General features: G+C 39.6%; 1 protein-coding gene across 1 annotated transcript in view; it reads left to right on the forward strand.

Annotated features, from left to right (window-relative positions):
- The window catches only part of LOC109476567, a 99239-nt gene that overhangs the window by 54824 nt on the left and 27483 nt on the right, over positions 1-16932 (forward strand). The window contains exons 68-91 of the mRNA XM_019777552.1: positions 259-330; positions 849-1002; positions 1639-1852; positions 2543-2746; positions 3112-3254; positions 3834-3988; positions 4708-4940; positions 5457-5606; positions 6559-6710; positions 7022-7116; positions 7657-7854; positions 8369-8549; positions 9684-9850; positions 10305-10432; positions 10759-10999; positions 11509-11707; positions 12189-12286; positions 12680-12840; positions 13353-13470; positions 14061-14233; positions 14755-14914; positions 15310-15588; positions 15868-15999; positions 16524-16714. Coding sequence (XP_019633111.1) covers positions 259-330; positions 849-1002; positions 1639-1852; positions 2543-2746; positions 3112-3254; positions 3834-3988; positions 4708-4940; positions 5457-5606; positions 6559-6710; positions 7022-7116; positions 7657-7854; positions 8369-8549; positions 9684-9850; positions 10305-10432; positions 10759-10999; positions 11509-11707; positions 12189-12286; positions 12680-12840; positions 13353-13470; positions 14061-14233; positions 14755-14914; positions 15310-15588; positions 15868-15999; positions 16524-16714 — 3998 coding nt within the window. The remainder of the gene's footprint in view (positions 1-258; positions 331-848; positions 1003-1638; positions 1853-2542; positions 2747-3111; positions 3255-3833; positions 3989-4707; positions 4941-5456; positions 5607-6558; positions 6711-7021; positions 7117-7656; positions 7855-8368; positions 8550-9683; positions 9851-10304; positions 10433-10758; positions 11000-11508; positions 11708-12188; positions 12287-12679; positions 12841-13352; positions 13471-14060; positions 14234-14754; positions 14915-15309; positions 15589-15867; positions 16000-16523; positions 16715-16932) is intronic.

The following is a 16932-nucleotide window of genomic DNA, read 5'->3' on the forward strand; positions in this document are numbered from 1 at the left end:
ACATTAACTAATTTGAATCATTTGGCACATTTTGAGTGTTTGTGTCAGTCCCTTATTGTTTAACGCAACTTGTTTTCTGTAGAAATTGCCTTTAAGTTTATATTTTTATCACTTTAAGTGATTATGAATATTTTAGAATGTTTATGAATGTTTTAGTGCTAAATTGCCTGATTGGCTAATAGATACACGTACATTACATGAGCCAGACATTTTACCTATATTTCATATCCATGAATTAATTTTTTTCTCTTCTGCCAGGGTTTGGTGCGGATGGGTTTTATGGAGTACTTATCACTTTGAAGGCCGAGATGGGGACTATGGGTCTGACAGGTACACACAGACTTTGATTTTATTACTTCTAATACAGAATTTGATGGCAACATGAAATCTGAAATTTAAGCTGAAACATAAGTTTTATATATAATTATGTAGAATACAACACAGGGCATTCTATGTCACCTGAGGTAACAGCCCAACCAGCGGAAGGGCTGGGACCGAGGGTAATGCGGAATACACTTTGTTGTATTTATGTCATACCCACTTAAGAAAATACACATTTCAATGCAAAATGTGCCAAACAAAAAGTTGTAAGTATCTTTGAATTTCCAAAAGCGACGCATGCAGTGCACGTAAAATGCACTCTAAATAATATTATTCTGTACAACATTAAATTATGCATAATAGGAAGCCTGTGTAATGACCAAATAGAACCATGTGTGATACCGCTAGTTATTATATAGATACAACCGTATTGAATGTTATTGTGGCCTAAATATACAGTGTATGATAAAGTTTTAAATATTTTTGTACCCATAACGTTACACAATTATCTGTTTTCTGATTTGCAGGGACGTCGACACCTTATATAGGGATAACAGTATGGGGTGAGCTGGGTATTGGTGCTCTCATGTATGGGAAACTCCGGCTGGAGGGAGACATCATGCAAACTCGCTTTCCCACTATGGCAGAGATGGGCTTCAGCAAGTTCCCATTCGACGTTGGGTATGATGCGTAGATTACTACTACTACTACATTACTACTACTACTACTACTACTACTACTACTGGACAATGTGAAACACCTTGTTAGCATCTGACGCAAAGATCAACAAAAAGTGTAGATTTTTTGTGACCTGGACTCCAAAGAGAAGTGCCTTTTTTTGTAACAAATCTTGGGTCGATTTTTACAAGATACAGCAATGTACCATATCATAACATGTTATATCCTGTTCTTTCTTGTTTGATCTACTTACTAGGTTTAGGTACCTATATTATGTATTCCGAAAAACCTTTTTTTTCCAACAACCCAAATAACCAAATCCTATGTCGGAACATTGCCTAGCTAGTTAGTGACCCTGCTTCTGGACCAAGGGGTTGTGAGTTCCAATCCCGACCACTGTCGCTCACCTGCATGAAATGCACTGTAACTAAAGGAAAGGGTTGCAGTCCTTAGGATGGGACGTTAAGCTGTGTTCCGCCTTTCATTGTTGACAGCCAAAAAGAACTCGTACGTAGAACGGTATTACGAACCTGCAAATACTACACATGGCGTCTGTCTGCCACATCCAATGCAAGTGAAGCTCTTCAGCGAGCTAAACTGGTTCGAGATTGCATATTACATGATTAATTTCTATTCCAGGATGACGTTGGATGTTGAGTTGATCCCCCTGGAGTTGCGTCTGAAGGCGCTGGTCACAGTGGAGGTCAGCATCCCACTGGTCGGAACCATCAAAGAAACGCTGTTCGAAGCTTTACTGTGGCAGTTCACCACCCCAACTATCAGCGCTCGGATCCTGGAGCTCACCACTAAAGAGAAAGACGAGTCCCCTCCAAAGATAGAACCGGCTGTTGGTGTAAGTTTATCATAAATTTTTAGGACGGAAGTATTGTCTTTGGTCGGGTCAGTTGATAGTTTGTGTGTATGTGTCGAGTCTGCACTGGAACCACCTAAGGAATTGAGTCATTCGTGGCTGAGTTTCATTGGCCATAGAGTGATGGGGGTGTGAACTCTGGTGTGCCCTTGGGGTCATAATATTTGAGGGGGGATACGTCTCAAAAATTTGACTGATGGGAATCATAGAAGGAAGTTACTTGAAGTTCATACAATGGAAAACTTCCTGGAAAAATTTGGGTTTTCCAAATTTGGTATAATTTCCAGCTCTCCTGTTTATCACGTCTTTCCTGTTTGACTCGTCAATCTGCCTTGCCAGTCTTTTTCCCGTGCACCCACGTGCTGTCAACATACTCTCAAGTTACCCCATTTCCCGTGCCTGACCTTTTGACAAATCATCCTGCTAGTCAATCTTCCCTCACCCACGCACTGTTAACCTAGTACAATGTCCAGACAAATAGCATAATAAGTTTTATTGCAAATTCTTGCCCGAGGGCTAATTGCAGGAACAGAAGGAACATTTGGTATAAAAACAGATAATTAGTACACATAAAACTACTGATAACTACTAAGAAACTGCTAGTAAAAATAGCGACCCAAAACATACGAATCGGCTATGCACATGTCCAATGTGAGTGTATTGCTGTTTCAGGGAGGCGGAGGTTCAGGGGCACAGAACTGTGAGGTGAGCCAGATACCGGGTCTGGACTACACCGAGCCGGCCTTCGAGATCGAGATAGCCGCCAGTGACGACAGGTCGCCCGCTAACCTGTTCTACAGCGTCGGGACATCACCCGGGGACTCTGACATTATTGATATGGAGGCACTGGGAGGGTCTGTGACACAGATAAAAGAGGTGTGTTGATTGATTATAATGCAAACTGATCATGAACCATTGAGTGAATAGCTCTGTCAGATTTGTTAGAGATACCATTTACATGTGAAAATACCTACCAGCTAGAAATTCTACCAATGTTGTAAATTTCAACTTACTTGGGTAAGTTGAAATTCCTTGTGTTGGAAATTACAGCTTAAACTTCCTCCATGATGACCTGTACCCGAACAGAAAATTGAACTTTCAAAATAATGATAAAACATAATAATTATATAGTAATTAAAATTAGTCATAACCCAGTCCATTCCAGTGGGTCATCATTTTTAAAGTTTTCAAGAATTTTTAGAAACTATCTTACAATTTTACTGATTGAATGTATTCTGCAGGACTTGAGGAATGGCATCCCGTTGTACTTCATCGTGCATGCCTGTAACACCGGTGGTCAGTGTGCTCAGGCCACCTGTAGTCTGCCCACCTACGACAACACTCCAACTACAGGCAAGATTGAAGTGGACTACCTCTCCACAAGGTAACGAAAACTGATCAAATCAGATCTTTGGTATTCAGGACAAGTATCCAATGTTGCTATCTTTTGGTAGAAAATCATTCAATGTCACCAGCAGCCTTTTGGATACAGTACCAATTGCGTGGATACTATCTCGGCTACCAGATGTTCTACTTACTGAAAACATCTGCATTTCCTTGTTTAGTAGGGCTTTTAATCTGGTGTCACATTATGTCAACAGATTTTGTTGATTACAGAAAGGTTACAGTGACTGTATTTTACTCTCCAAGCAGAGGTCTTTAAACTTTGAAGCTTTTTCGGAGCTGTTTTAGAAGTTTTGTTTGGCTTTATACAATCATAATACTTTATAATTTATTTTTTATTTATATTTTGTTGCTGGCCTAAACCAAAGAAAAGCTGACAATTTGAAAATAGAAACCTGAACTATTAACAAATTTAATACAGTGCTAACTGCCCGCCCCTTCTAAATACAGTCATGTAATATTATATGGAATGACAATGATGCAATGTGTTTAACAGATGCCAAGTATTTTGGATTTCATCTAGTCCTGGACTTATTTTCTTTTTCTTTTTTATCTACAGTGATCCGACGAAGTTGAGTGCAGCTGTGAAGTTGTATGACGACTCAATGCTGACTGGTCAGAGATGGGGGGTGGGGTACGGACAGGGCGTCTGGGGAGACCAGATAGGAGCATGGAGACCCTTCACCATCACAAAGAGCAGCGCCAGATCTGATGGTTTGTTTGTTTGTTTGTTTGTGCCTTTATTTATACTTAATGATATATCATATGTACAATATATATCACCCCATTCAGCCATGACGGCCGCTTTTTGTGGGGGTCGAGTTGGGAGGATAGTCAAGGGGTAAAATGATAATAATAAATTGATAATTATAATAATAGTACAAAGAAAAACAATAATATAAAGTATAAATAAAAGAATACATAAATAAATAACAATAACAAAACAGGTCGTAACGTCATCAGGTCCATATATAGAGGTTCCGTAAAGGTCAGTCACAGAGACAGAAGCCGTTTGAAAATTGTGAGAGAAGGTGTTGCTTTGACATCTTGTGGTAGGGAAAAGTCTTAATTTTGTGTACATATGTTTTCTTTTGTGTTACTGTTTGTTGGTTTGCACGTGTGTCAACAGTTTTTATTATAGTATAGTAACAGAAAGTGAGGGGGAAATGGTGTAACCGCAGACTGACAAAAATGTTGGATTTGAGGTTGAAATTGTGGAAAACTGACAGTGGAATGTGCAGATAATTGATGGGAAACTTACTAATAATGAACCAAAATAATGAAAAAAATCCCAACTCTATTGTTAAAGCTTTCCACAAGTTTGAATTAATATATTAAGTATTTGTGTATTGTGTTATCTACGGCCATAATGATCATGATAGAAATATTGCATCTATATGTAAATTATTGATTATAACTACCGTTCTTTGTAGGCTTGGGTGCTTTCACTGCTCCAAGGGAAGGTCGTCTTGGTGTGGCCGCCTTCAAGGTCATGATCGGGGCGGACACCTATGCTGCCAGCCCCGAGACGTGTGCCGCCGAGTGTCTGAAGTACGACGAAGTACACTGTAAGAGCTTCAACTTCGACTACGGCGAATCTAAGAACTGTGAACTCCTGGGAGAGATTGAGGCTGTTGGACAGAAGAACGGACCACAAGTGCAAATTGTAAGTAAAATGATTTTCCTTGTTTCTATGAAGCAAGAAACAGGATAATTTTCAACAAATTGGACTTACCCAAATTTTCAACAGTTAAAACTTGAGTCTTTGTTAAGGAATGAGCAATTAACCCCTTTCGTGATGTCACATTGTGCATTTGACAAAGGTGGCTTATGGAGCAGTGGATAATAGGTAGCATATAGTCTGTGGCATCCCCCGTCTTTGTTGACGGATGATTGAAATGCCCTGATGTCATTAATATATCTCGTGCCCAAAAATCTGGTTCCTTGTCCAAGATGTATTTCTAAACAAACATGCAGGGTAGGTCTCAAAATCAGGCTTGGAGCCAACAGGGAACTACATGTGAACATGGGGGGAATTCAGGAAGCTGAGAATTGCATACTTCCAAGAAGTCTGAAATCTCTGATTTCCTGTTTGCTAGCCCTAGACTATTTTCTGACAAATTTTCTTCCCAATGATCTAACCCGACTATTTTCTGACAAATTTTCTTCCGTTTCCCTATAGTCTGGCAGGTTCCACTTCTATGAGAGGCTGGGTGTAGGCTACACTGCTGCCCTCTCGCTGGATGGTCTGGAGCTGATACACAACAAACTGTACTTCTTCAATGTGGAGGCAGACAACACTATGGAATATCTGGGAGAAATCTCTTCTCATGTATGTACATTGCACAGTGTCGTAGTATTGTTTTTGTGTGATTCTTATTGTTTTACACAATGCTACTTGTAATGAATTTCATTTCTGTAATTAACAGTATCTTTAACAGTAAACTTAGCTATTATCGTTCTAAAATAATACTGTAATTTATTCCATAAGCTAAATTGGCACTTACATGTAGTAGATTACATTATTCTGTTTGATATCAATGATCTTTGCAGTTATAGTACATGTTCCTGTACATTGTACATTAATCTTTAAGTTATTATATTAACATATTTTGAAAAATCAGAAATCTGATTCGTGCGATGAGGTCGGCCTCAGAGTGGTCATTTGTGGTCATTAGCTAAAACACACCGTTCTATCCTGCCAATATTTGTAAGGAAACCATAGATTCTAACATATTCTGGACTGGATAGATCTGCAACGCAAAAGGTTGCACTGGTGCATATTGCATATAAATAAATGGTTTTTATTGTCCAAACAGTACCCGTGCAGTCGCAGCCTTTATACGGCTGAATTGATGCAGGGTATCACATAATAATCAATACAAATCACAACAATTACAACAATCAAATAACACACATGATACACATATTTGTTCCACAATTATGTTTTGTGGAACTGTCGCAAGGGTCTGTGCGGCTGCCATTCGGCGCCACAAGGTGACCTCAATACGACTTTCCTCAACCGAAGTTAGGTACCCATTCACACCTGGGTGGAGTGAGGAAAGTCGTGTTAAGTGCCTTTCCCAAGGGCACAACGTCGGGGCGCATGTTCAGACATGTACCGGGTACGACTCGGAATCGAACCCGGGTCTTCCCGGTTCATAGTCGATTGCTCTAACCACTACACCACACGACGCCGACGCATATGAGGGAAGGGTCCTCTGTAGTAACAGGCAGTAACTTTAACTTTAATCATTAAGTAACAAACAAAATGTTTTTACCAGGGAATCCTGGCAGACTTCACCCCACCGGACCCAGGTTTTGCTGGAGAAGTCCTCAGTGACGAGACGTTCTACGAGGCTTGTCACGACAAGGTGGTGGACAAGTGGCACCAGAACAGATGTGAGACAGCCACGTCAAGACTACCCAACCACAGGTTTGAATTCTCATCATCATCGTCAACAAAATATTACTTAATAGTTAAATGGTGGCAAGGTGTTCTTGTGGTTTGGGTTGTTGACTGAAGGTTCTGGGATGAATTCCTGGCATGCAGGTCCCAATGTTGCGTCTTCAGGAACTGATGGGTACAATTGAGGAATCCATTTCTTATCAAATATGCATTTATGAACTTTAAGATAACATGCAAAAAACTTGCAACATGCTCAACCTACGTACATTGTACAAGGTACATGTAGTACATAGAAAGGTGTAATAATAATTGAACCATTTTAATTCAATTACTAATAGGATTATACAGGATGGTCCAACATCAATGACTGTGACCAACGGCATGAAACATCAGGTGGGAGGGTTCTACACCAGGGCCAACACTTTCATCTCAAGTGAGATTTTCTCTTAATCTTTTATGTAATACAGATATGAAAAAATGTACATGTATTATTGTCTGTACAATTAATTTTCTGCTAAGGTAGCTGATTGGTACCAAATCTATTTGGTAAATGGAGTTAGGCAGCAGGGGTAAGATTTATATTATTATGGAACAATGTGCCTCAGCACTACTACATCATACTACCATTTATAATATAGCTTTTACAAGACTTGGTGTATCTGTCAATCCATTTGTCCCAATATCTCAAGACAAAATGATACCTTAAGTTCTTGTAACAAAGACAAAAATCTAATTTCGAAAGATTTTCACAAATATAATCAATCTAATCAAAAATGTTTAAGCAATTAGTACGTAGCTTACCAATTTTAGCATTTTATTGCGTGTGCTTATTTTGTTTTGCTCACTTAGCGTTCATTATGACTTGGACAATGATTTGCATTAATTGATTTCTACTACATGTACATAATGTATGCTACAACATGTAGTTGGTAATACCAAAATCTGTATACCATTCTCTCCCTCCCTTCTGTAGTAAGTTTCGATGGTATCCATGACGATGAGACCGGTATCTATGGTTACTCGTGGTGTGCGGGTTGGGAGTACTGTGACTGTATGATCCACCCGCATCACGACCCACATGACCACCTGTATGACAGCTCAGAGTGGACACACACCGGGACCATCTACCCAGTACCACCTGCACCTACTGTAGTCAACGGGATCCTACCTGGTATGAACAGTATCCCATTTGCTCATTCATAAAAATCGGTTTATTCCTGTCCTCTTATCTGTTACTTCTCCCATATCCCTACATTTCTTTGCTTCCTTTTTTCTTCCTTCTTTTGTTCAAATATATAAAATATTCATTTCTCACTTCCTTCTTTCCTGCCTTCTTTCCTTCCACCCTGCCTTTTCTCCTTGTCTCTTCCACCCAATCATTTCTTCTTTCCATCCTTTTTTTCATTCCTTCCTTTCTTTCTCCCTTTCTTTATTCATGGTTCCTAATCTAAATTCTTTAGTTAATCATCAACCAATTCCTTTGTTTCTTTAATCTTTTCTTCCCTCATTCATTCAACATGCACAATGATTGATATTGTCCAAGAATAAACTAAGAGCTACTTGAAACTAAGAGTTATAGATATTGTGCGTTCTAGTCTGATAATGTTTATTGAAGTTGCCCACTCATTGGAAATGAAACAACCCACTGAAACCTTTGCACAATCACATACTTTTCTGTATTACAGACAGGAGGTACTATCTGAGCATTCGCGGCTTCAACCGAGTAGCCCACGGCGGTACGATGTCTCTCACCGTCTGCCACACGTCTCCGTACGGTATCGACAACACCCCGCCGGTGTTCCACGGTATCACGGGGGTGGAGTTTGACATTGAGACCAATGACCTTCAGATTTCCTACAATACAAGGTATGCTAATCATTTTAATTCATTTCCAAACATGATATGCTCCAAATTTGTAACAAAATTCTTTCAAATGTTAATACGTCAAAAACAGTTACTCAAATGAGTTAATAAATGAATGAAATTTAGATTTAATTTTTTTTATCTACAATTATCATGTTTTATCACCAGATTGGGAAAATAGTATTAGGTTCTTATCTTATGGCTACATCAAGGGTTTCTATTATAATTATTATTGTTTTGAGATGAATTAAGGTTACATCAAGGTTGTGGTTGCCTCAAAGTTTCTTATGGGTCTTCCATAGAGTTCATTCATTCATTCATTTTATTTATTTATCCAGGTGATACATATCGCCTTCTCGGCGTTTTTCAATGATACCTGGGGGGTAAACCCCAACATAGTAAAATACAAAGTACATGTAACTGAGGATAAAATACAATAATAAATAAGAAGAAAATAATCACTATATACAAGTGTGCAATTAATCATAAGGTAACATAAAGAATCCAACCAAAACATAAATAAGTTAAAGCGAAAGGAATTTGCATATCAATGGAACTTATCTCACAAGCATAAATCAAACAAAATCATATTAACAGTTACTGGTAAGGAAAATCATAATGTTTGTAAATCACTCAACCAAAATCAAATTAACTGGTGAGGGAAGAAAGTCTGGTCTTAAATGTACTGATAGATTTTGAGTTTCTTACATGTGGCGGAAGGGAGTTCCAGAGAACTGTGCCGGAGTATGAAAATGATCTCTTTTTGTACTGTAGACGTGCTTTAGGTAGTTGGAGCCCCCCCCCCCCTGTGTACTGTGTCGGGTGTTGTGTGAGTGGGTAGAAGCAGATGTTGTGAAGTATTGTGAGATGTGCGCAGGTGTCATACCATTCAGTGCCTTGAACGTTGTCCAGTGGATGGGTAGATATGCCCTATAGTAGTGTCTCATGATTACATATACGTAGTATCTTATATTTGGCAATTTGTATAGTTGTTGTCTTATGGTGGCATAGATGTGTCTTGTGGTTGCATACATGTAGATGTGTCTTAATAATTGTGCATGATATGGCGTGGGAACATTAAACTTTTGCAGGACCGATTCATAAATAATTTGAAACCCTTGTTGTCCCTGTCCACAGTGATGAACAGTCGGCTGTTGTGGAGGCAGACATCGGACTGGGTCTCACCAAGTTTGACGTGCTGGTGATGAACTGGGAACGTCACAACCACACCGGGACCATCGAGATCAACCCGACCATTGAAGACGGCGTGCCCGCGTGGCCCAAAATTAGGGCTGTCAACGGAGGTCAGAACTACAGATTTTAACATTTTATTTGGAATCTCTTTTTTCTGTGAACAAATTCGCCAAGTTGGTGAATGAAGAACTTAACTATTCAATTTTAGAAAGTTTGTCCATTCTACAAAATACAAAACTGTAAACAAGAATTTAGAGATTTCAGATTTCTGGGAATTATTATAAAGTTCCTTTGGCTCCCTAAATTTACCCATGTTGACAATTCTTATATATACCAATTCTTGTGTCTGCCCTTTTGAGTTCTTATAATTCTGCCTGTCAATCTTCCCCACCCACAAAAATAGTTTTTACCATGAAGTCAAGAACCACTAACTTTATAAAAAATGCTGCATTTATTTAGTGACAACAAGAAAGCTAACTGACAATTTCAACAGTATAAGAACAAATGATATTGGAAAATATGAATACACTTTGACTCTTGATTTTTGTTGTTTTTGTCCCGTAGTTTATTTGATGACAGTTGGTACGGCTGATGTTCCTATCATCATTGACGGCTCTGCGCCCTTCCCTGGAGAGGTGTTGGATGGGAATGATTATGGGAAAGATCTCGACTGGACCCCGGAGCTGAATGAGGTAAGAAAATGACCAGTTACAGCGAATCTTTAATTGCATTGTTCATGCCCATGGGGCTAAATCAGAGCGTGATGTTACATGTACACCATGCTGAATAACATGATACATAGGATACAAGGATAACAGAAGAACGTAAATGAAACATATTCTGTTTTACCCTTGGGTTGATGGGCACCGCCATCTTGATATGTGCAATCAACTGTCAAAATCACCTCCCACCCTTCACCCTCCTACTTGAATATGAAACACACAAAATCATACGTCGGCCACCCAAAACAATACTTCCGAGTACACAAGAATTAATTCTATCTGAATCATTTTCCCAGGTGTGTGCTAACTGGCGAGACTTCTACGACCCTGAATCTGGACTGAAGACCTACTGGTGGGGCGTCGGCTCCACACCAGGTGAAACAGATCTGATGGCCTTCCAGTCTGTGGACACCAGAACCCACCAGGCCTGCGCCAGCCTTGCTACGCCTCTGGTGCACATGTCCAAGTACTACACCACGGTAGTGGCTGTACATGGAGGGTACAGGGCACTGAATGTCTCAGCAACAAGCAATGGATGTAAGTTTAAGTGTTGTGATGATTAATACATACTTTGAGGAACATTACATTCTGTATTAAGACAAGATTGTATTGTCCGTCATTTGAAATCTTCAATCATCGATACAACTTGTACTACAGAGCTGGTGTTAGTATGACCGAAATTGTTTACAATATGTGTACGTATTGTATAATCATTGTGGCATCTTTCTGATTTTAAAGTGTTATAATCTTGTCTTAACCTCATATTTTGCCAACATCAAAATGTTTCCAACTTCCGCATATTATTATTGTTTACATTTACAATTTGCACTATGTCACTGTAAAATTGTAGATGTTGCAATTTGACATGACTGCATAAAAATATTTCTAAAGATTTCGCCTTACAGTCCATTATAATTCAACTTTTTCATCACGTTTTATTTTCAGTTTAATTTAGCAAGACTTACCAATAGTAGAAACATATACTTGCCACAAACTTTGTTTGACATATTCACTGTATAGTCATCAATGATTTTGCAATGTTTCAGCCCAAGTGGACTTGACCCCACCGGAATCTGGCTGGTTTGTGGACGGGGACAGTGACGAAACAGACGCCAACGGTGTCCCCGTTGACCTTGAGTTCACCTCCGAGCCTGCACGTGTCGACGCCCAATGGGGAGACTTCATAGACCCAGAGTCTGGCATTGATGAGTTCATGTTGTCTATCTACAGGAGACAACTGAATGAGTAAGTGGAGAAAATGTTGAAGCCATGTGTAAAATTAAACTAGGGTTAGTCCCACAGCCGTTTTGACGCAGTATATATATATATATATATATATATATATATATATATATATATATATGTCGGTGTGCTGTAATGATTATGCAATGACAAGAAAAAGAAACAATTGATATAACAAATTAAAATCATAATGGGCAATGAAGCTATGGGAAGACTCTGTTATAGTCACTGCTTGGCACTGAAAGGTTAAATTTGGGTCTTCAATATTATCGATTTTAGCTTAAAAGGATTAGGAAACTGTAGCTTTTTAGATTTTATTTTTTTGTTTACATGTATTCACCGATAGGTCGACATGCATGCTAATTGAGAGAGCGCAGCTAATGCCTTACATGAACAACTTTATGAATGTAGTAGCTAAAAATGAAAGATATATTTGTACCATTTTGCTCAGTTTTTAAAGGCTAATAATTGAATATTTTTCCAGTGATGGCACCTATGGAGACGACCAGCTCATGCACGGTCCTGATGACATAGACAAGAGCCAGAGGGCTGCCAACTTCTTCCACTTCCACCTCATTCATGGTAACTACTTGACCCATTTCAATTTTCAAATTTTTGCCTTTATCAACATGTCATATTGGCACAAGCAGAACATACGCCAAACAGCAGTTACTCAAGCAACTGGATATGATTTTGAAAACGTCAGATGTTTCAGCTAGTATCCACTAGCTTTCGTCAGTGACTGAGAGACCAGAGGGGAAATGCAGGTTTATAAGCACAAACTATTGATTGATAATGCAAATAGACAATTTTTTGGAAGTCGAAAAAGGAACAAAAGTCAGGCAAGTCAAGACAAGAGTCATTATGGCAGGGGTCATTATGGCCCAACAAAGAAAGACTGTCTTGTTTATTGATATCTGCTCATTTTGTACCCTTCTTGAAGTTAAAACTTTGCCTCCTAAATTCTTTGTCTAGGTGATGTTGTCTGGAGCAAACTGACAGCCATCAATGTAGCGGGAGGTGTGACAGAAGCCCTGACTGACAGCTTCATCGTGGACCTGACTCCTCCTGTGTTTAACTACCTGGTGGACATCTGGGATGGGGATTCCACAACAGATATTGACAGAGATTTCCAGGTCACTTCTCCTAATTTGTCTTAAATAGTTGTGGGATTAAAGGCATTATTTGTTTGGTTCTCAAGTTGAAATTTGGCAAGAACTAAGGCCTGAAAGCAAAACGTGTCTACATATTCATGTCCTGATACTATATGGGCCATTACACAGACCTTCACATAATGGTGCGGTCATATTTGTCGTACAATGTGTAGCATTTGCAATGTTTAGGCTGTTACAGAACCATTGGCATTGTCTAGGATCTAAAAGAGCATTTTCCTTAACAATACAGCTAAACTTTGTACAGAGCCTGAGCGCAACTATACCAAGAATTTCCTCAGTTTGCGATTCAACAATCACAAAACAATACTATGTGGCCAAGCCTTAAGACTAATTTTGTTTTAATATTTTCCAACATCTTTGATGCATTCAACATAGAAATAGAGTTTCAAGTTACTTCTAAAAACAAACAAAAAACAGTGATTCCATTATACTATGTTTTCCAATACTGATCTTTATTTTACTGAATATTGCAGACAAACCAAGACTCCTTTTCATCCGGCTGGGGTTTCTATGACAACGAGTCTGGACTGGACCACTTCAAGATGTCCATCTTCGAGACCCTGCATGGTACCAAACAACAGATCTTCCCAGGTAAGTATTCCTGGAAATACTGTCGGCTAATATCAATAATATTAAACGAACAAACAAATGAATCAGATATAAACACAAATAAACATAAAGATTACAGTAACTTTAAATCAATAAAGAATCACTTAATATGTCATTACGTATCACCAATCATGACAATCTGTCAATTTCATCCAGAATTATTCCCTTTCAAAGTCTCAAAGAAAATTGGCCCCTGTAGTACTAAAAAGGCTGCTAGAGAACCCAAAAAAGGGCAATTTCCCACCTAAAACGATGTGCAAAATATGAGATGCAAAAACTGTAAGTTCTGCTGCAGTTCTATTGAAAGCCACCAGGAGACCATTGATCAAACCTGTCCGTCGTTTTGCCGACACCTACATCAAATGCCATGTGGATATGAACTACCATGCCCCTTCTTGTAAATGATGAGGGCTCAGCATAGAAAGCAATGAATTATGTACAGTTTTAAAGTACAACCTACGTAATTCAAAGAACGTATACATACTTGACCCAGTAGCGTGTTTCACATGTTGCGTTGCCAGATACAATTTTTTTATTAAAATGTGTCCAAACTGCCTTTCTGTCTCCTATAGTTGGTGAAACCTGGGAGCTGCTGAACTCACCATCCCTCACCCACCATAAAGTCAGCGGCCTGAGCCTGAGTGCAGGCGCGCTGTACCAGACCAGGGTGGCGTCCGTCAACAGGGCACTGCTGTCTTCTGCTTACGACACTGACGGGAGCATCGTCGACCCATCGCCACCTGTGGTGAGCATAAGTACTGCACCTTAAAACAAAAAAAAATGTTCTGGATGAAAAAATCTGATATTGACAATTACTGTCATTTCGTAGCATGTTTTCATCTGATTCATCATTTCATACTTAAAGCGTTTGAAATAGCCCCAAAACAATCTACATAACATTATGGAGTCTGTTTATCTTTTGGGTACCGTCCTCAAAAAGGTACAACCAGCACATGATACAAAACAAGCAATCACAAGTTTACCCTGAAAATCCAGTTTTGTCACCTTGAAATTGCTTGAATGCTTTTCACTGTGCTGATATACTGTATTTTACAGTGGAGTTTTTGTAATGTTTCTTTTGAAGAATGGGAAGGGATGGATTCACAATATTTCGAATTTGTAAAACTTACACTATTACGACTATGATGCACACAATACACTACAAGATTGTAAGCCCAAAGCTTTGAATTTCGAGATAATTTCTGCGCATTTTTAAAACCTAGAATGTGTCCTTTGTGTCTAAATACATGTTCGTGTGTTTCACAGATCCTGTATGTACGTGTGGGAGTCCTGGATGGCAGTGAGGAGGAGAAGATAGATGGTTATGTGTGGCAGGCCGACCCTGAGGGCATACAGGCGTCATGGAAAGCCATCGATCCAGAAAGTCAGATAAAGGACTATTGGGTGTGCATTGGAACAAGTCCTGGTGAGCTTTCATAGGCAGCATTGGTTTAGGGAAAGGAAAGTTTGTATCTTGTCCTGACCAGTAAGGATTATATTGGAAGTGAGTGGGTAGGGATTGGGTTTCAGTTGATTGACAGGGTTGTGGCCAATTATGCCCTGGTTGGTAGGATGCGGTGTAAAGACACCGGGAATGTGTACTTTGTAATCATGATACGAAACAGAAGCGATGGTGCCATTCTGGAGCAAGAGAAACTTTTTTTTTACTGTCTCTATCATTGGTGCTGATGGTTGTATTCTTGGTTTTTCAACCTTGGTGGCTTCAGTCCTTTTTTCTGCTGATATCATCATTGTTACAATCCAGCCACTAATGTGAGCTTTTTTTTACAAACGTCTGTCATCTTTAATTTGTTCTTCCAGGATCGAGTGATATACATGACTACACTAACATGGGCTCAGAAGAAGCAGGTTACATCAACGGACTCAGTCTCACTCTGACCGACTGGGGTAGCAAGACTCCTGTGTACTACGTCACGGTGAAGGCCAGGAACGGCGCCAACTCTTTCTCTGACACCACCACGTCTACTCCCGTCTTTGTGGTGGACAGAGACAGGGCTGGTTACGTTACTGATGGAGCAGAGGAAGGTGTGGACATCGACTATCAGAAGGACGATATCACCCTCATGGCACACTTCTCAGGTTTGTGATGTTTCTCATGGGTAGTTAACTGAACTCGAATCCAGGTGAAGGGAGGCATCAGTAAGAGAACAGAAAAGGATACTATGAGATCCCTCCCACCCCTGTACTGTCTTTTTTTCACCTAAAGAGAACCCGGAGTTCAATCTGAGGATTAACAGAAAAACTCAATATAAACTTCTGCTCAGTAGGGCTGACGGTCACAAATAACTCTGTCTTTGTAAGAAACTTTTCTAACACAAGAACAACTTTACATGTATGAATTTTTTTATCATTTTGTAGGTTTTGAGAGCCAGTTGAATGGCATCGCTCACTACCTGTGGGCTGTGGGGACCTCCAGTGGGGAGGACGATGTTCAACCCTTCCTGTCTGCTGGGATCATCCTCAAACCTGAGGACCAAGTCAGGGGAGGAGGTCAGAGGATGTTTCTTCTTTTACTTCTGTGAATGGCTGTTTTGTTTTTGGTGTATCTGTATGTTTGTTTGTATGCATTTCCCTAGCTATTTCCACATGCTTTACACATAAGGGATGCTGATGACAGGAAGTTAAATAAAAGGTCCCAGAAAAGGTTATCTCAGCTCATTTTCTGTCTTCAGGGAGCCGGTGGGAGAATGAATATTACACAGAATCAGTGATAAGGAAATTGCATAATACACAGAAAATTCATAAATCACATTTAAAATAATGAATATCATTATTAGATAAAGAAATCCCCAAAAACTCTTGATTGGTATGAAGATGTACTTGTAAGACACTAGTTAAAAAGTCCGGGAAACTACCTCTGTTTAATGATGATTGGTCAGACAAATAAAAATTCAGTCTCTTACTGCATTTAGGTAGTACTACATGCATCTATAGTGTTAACCATAAAGTTAACTGAGTAACTTTCATGTTTTTAATTTTTTACACTGTTTGATGCCAATGCTATTCTCCGATAGGTCTGGGCGGTAGTGGGAAAGCAAGAGCTATCCTCTCCCTGGACTGTGGCACGACGTATTACGTGACTGTGCGTGCGGTCACCGGGGTGGGAGACATCCTGGAGTCCTACTCTGACGGGGTCACTGTAGTCTGCAGCAGGCCAGTGGTCGATATCACACGTATCGGCGTGGACCTCTCTGGTGGTAACACAGTAAGTTTGAGCTTTCTCATTGTGAACTCAGCACTTGCAGTGGTCGTATGTCTGCTCTTTACACCCGAGCTTTGTGTATTTGCATGGGTATTGAAGGTAGTTGAATGCAGTAGAGTTGCAAGAAGGGGAAGATTTTTTGCAACCACAGATTGACCTTAGGGTCAAGTTGGTAGTCTAAGTGGTTGCCCCTTTAGGCTTGGAGAAATTGAGCCCATGTA

The sequence above is a fragment of the Branchiostoma belcheri genome, unplaced genomic scaffold, assembly GCF_001625305.1.
Source record: "Branchiostoma belcheri isolate BF01 breed outbred unplaced genomic scaffold, Haploidv18h27 scaffold38, whole genome shotgun sequence".
NCBI classification, from domain to species: Eukaryota; Metazoa; Chordata; class Leptocardii; order Amphioxiformes; family Branchiostomatidae; genus Branchiostoma; species Branchiostoma belcheri.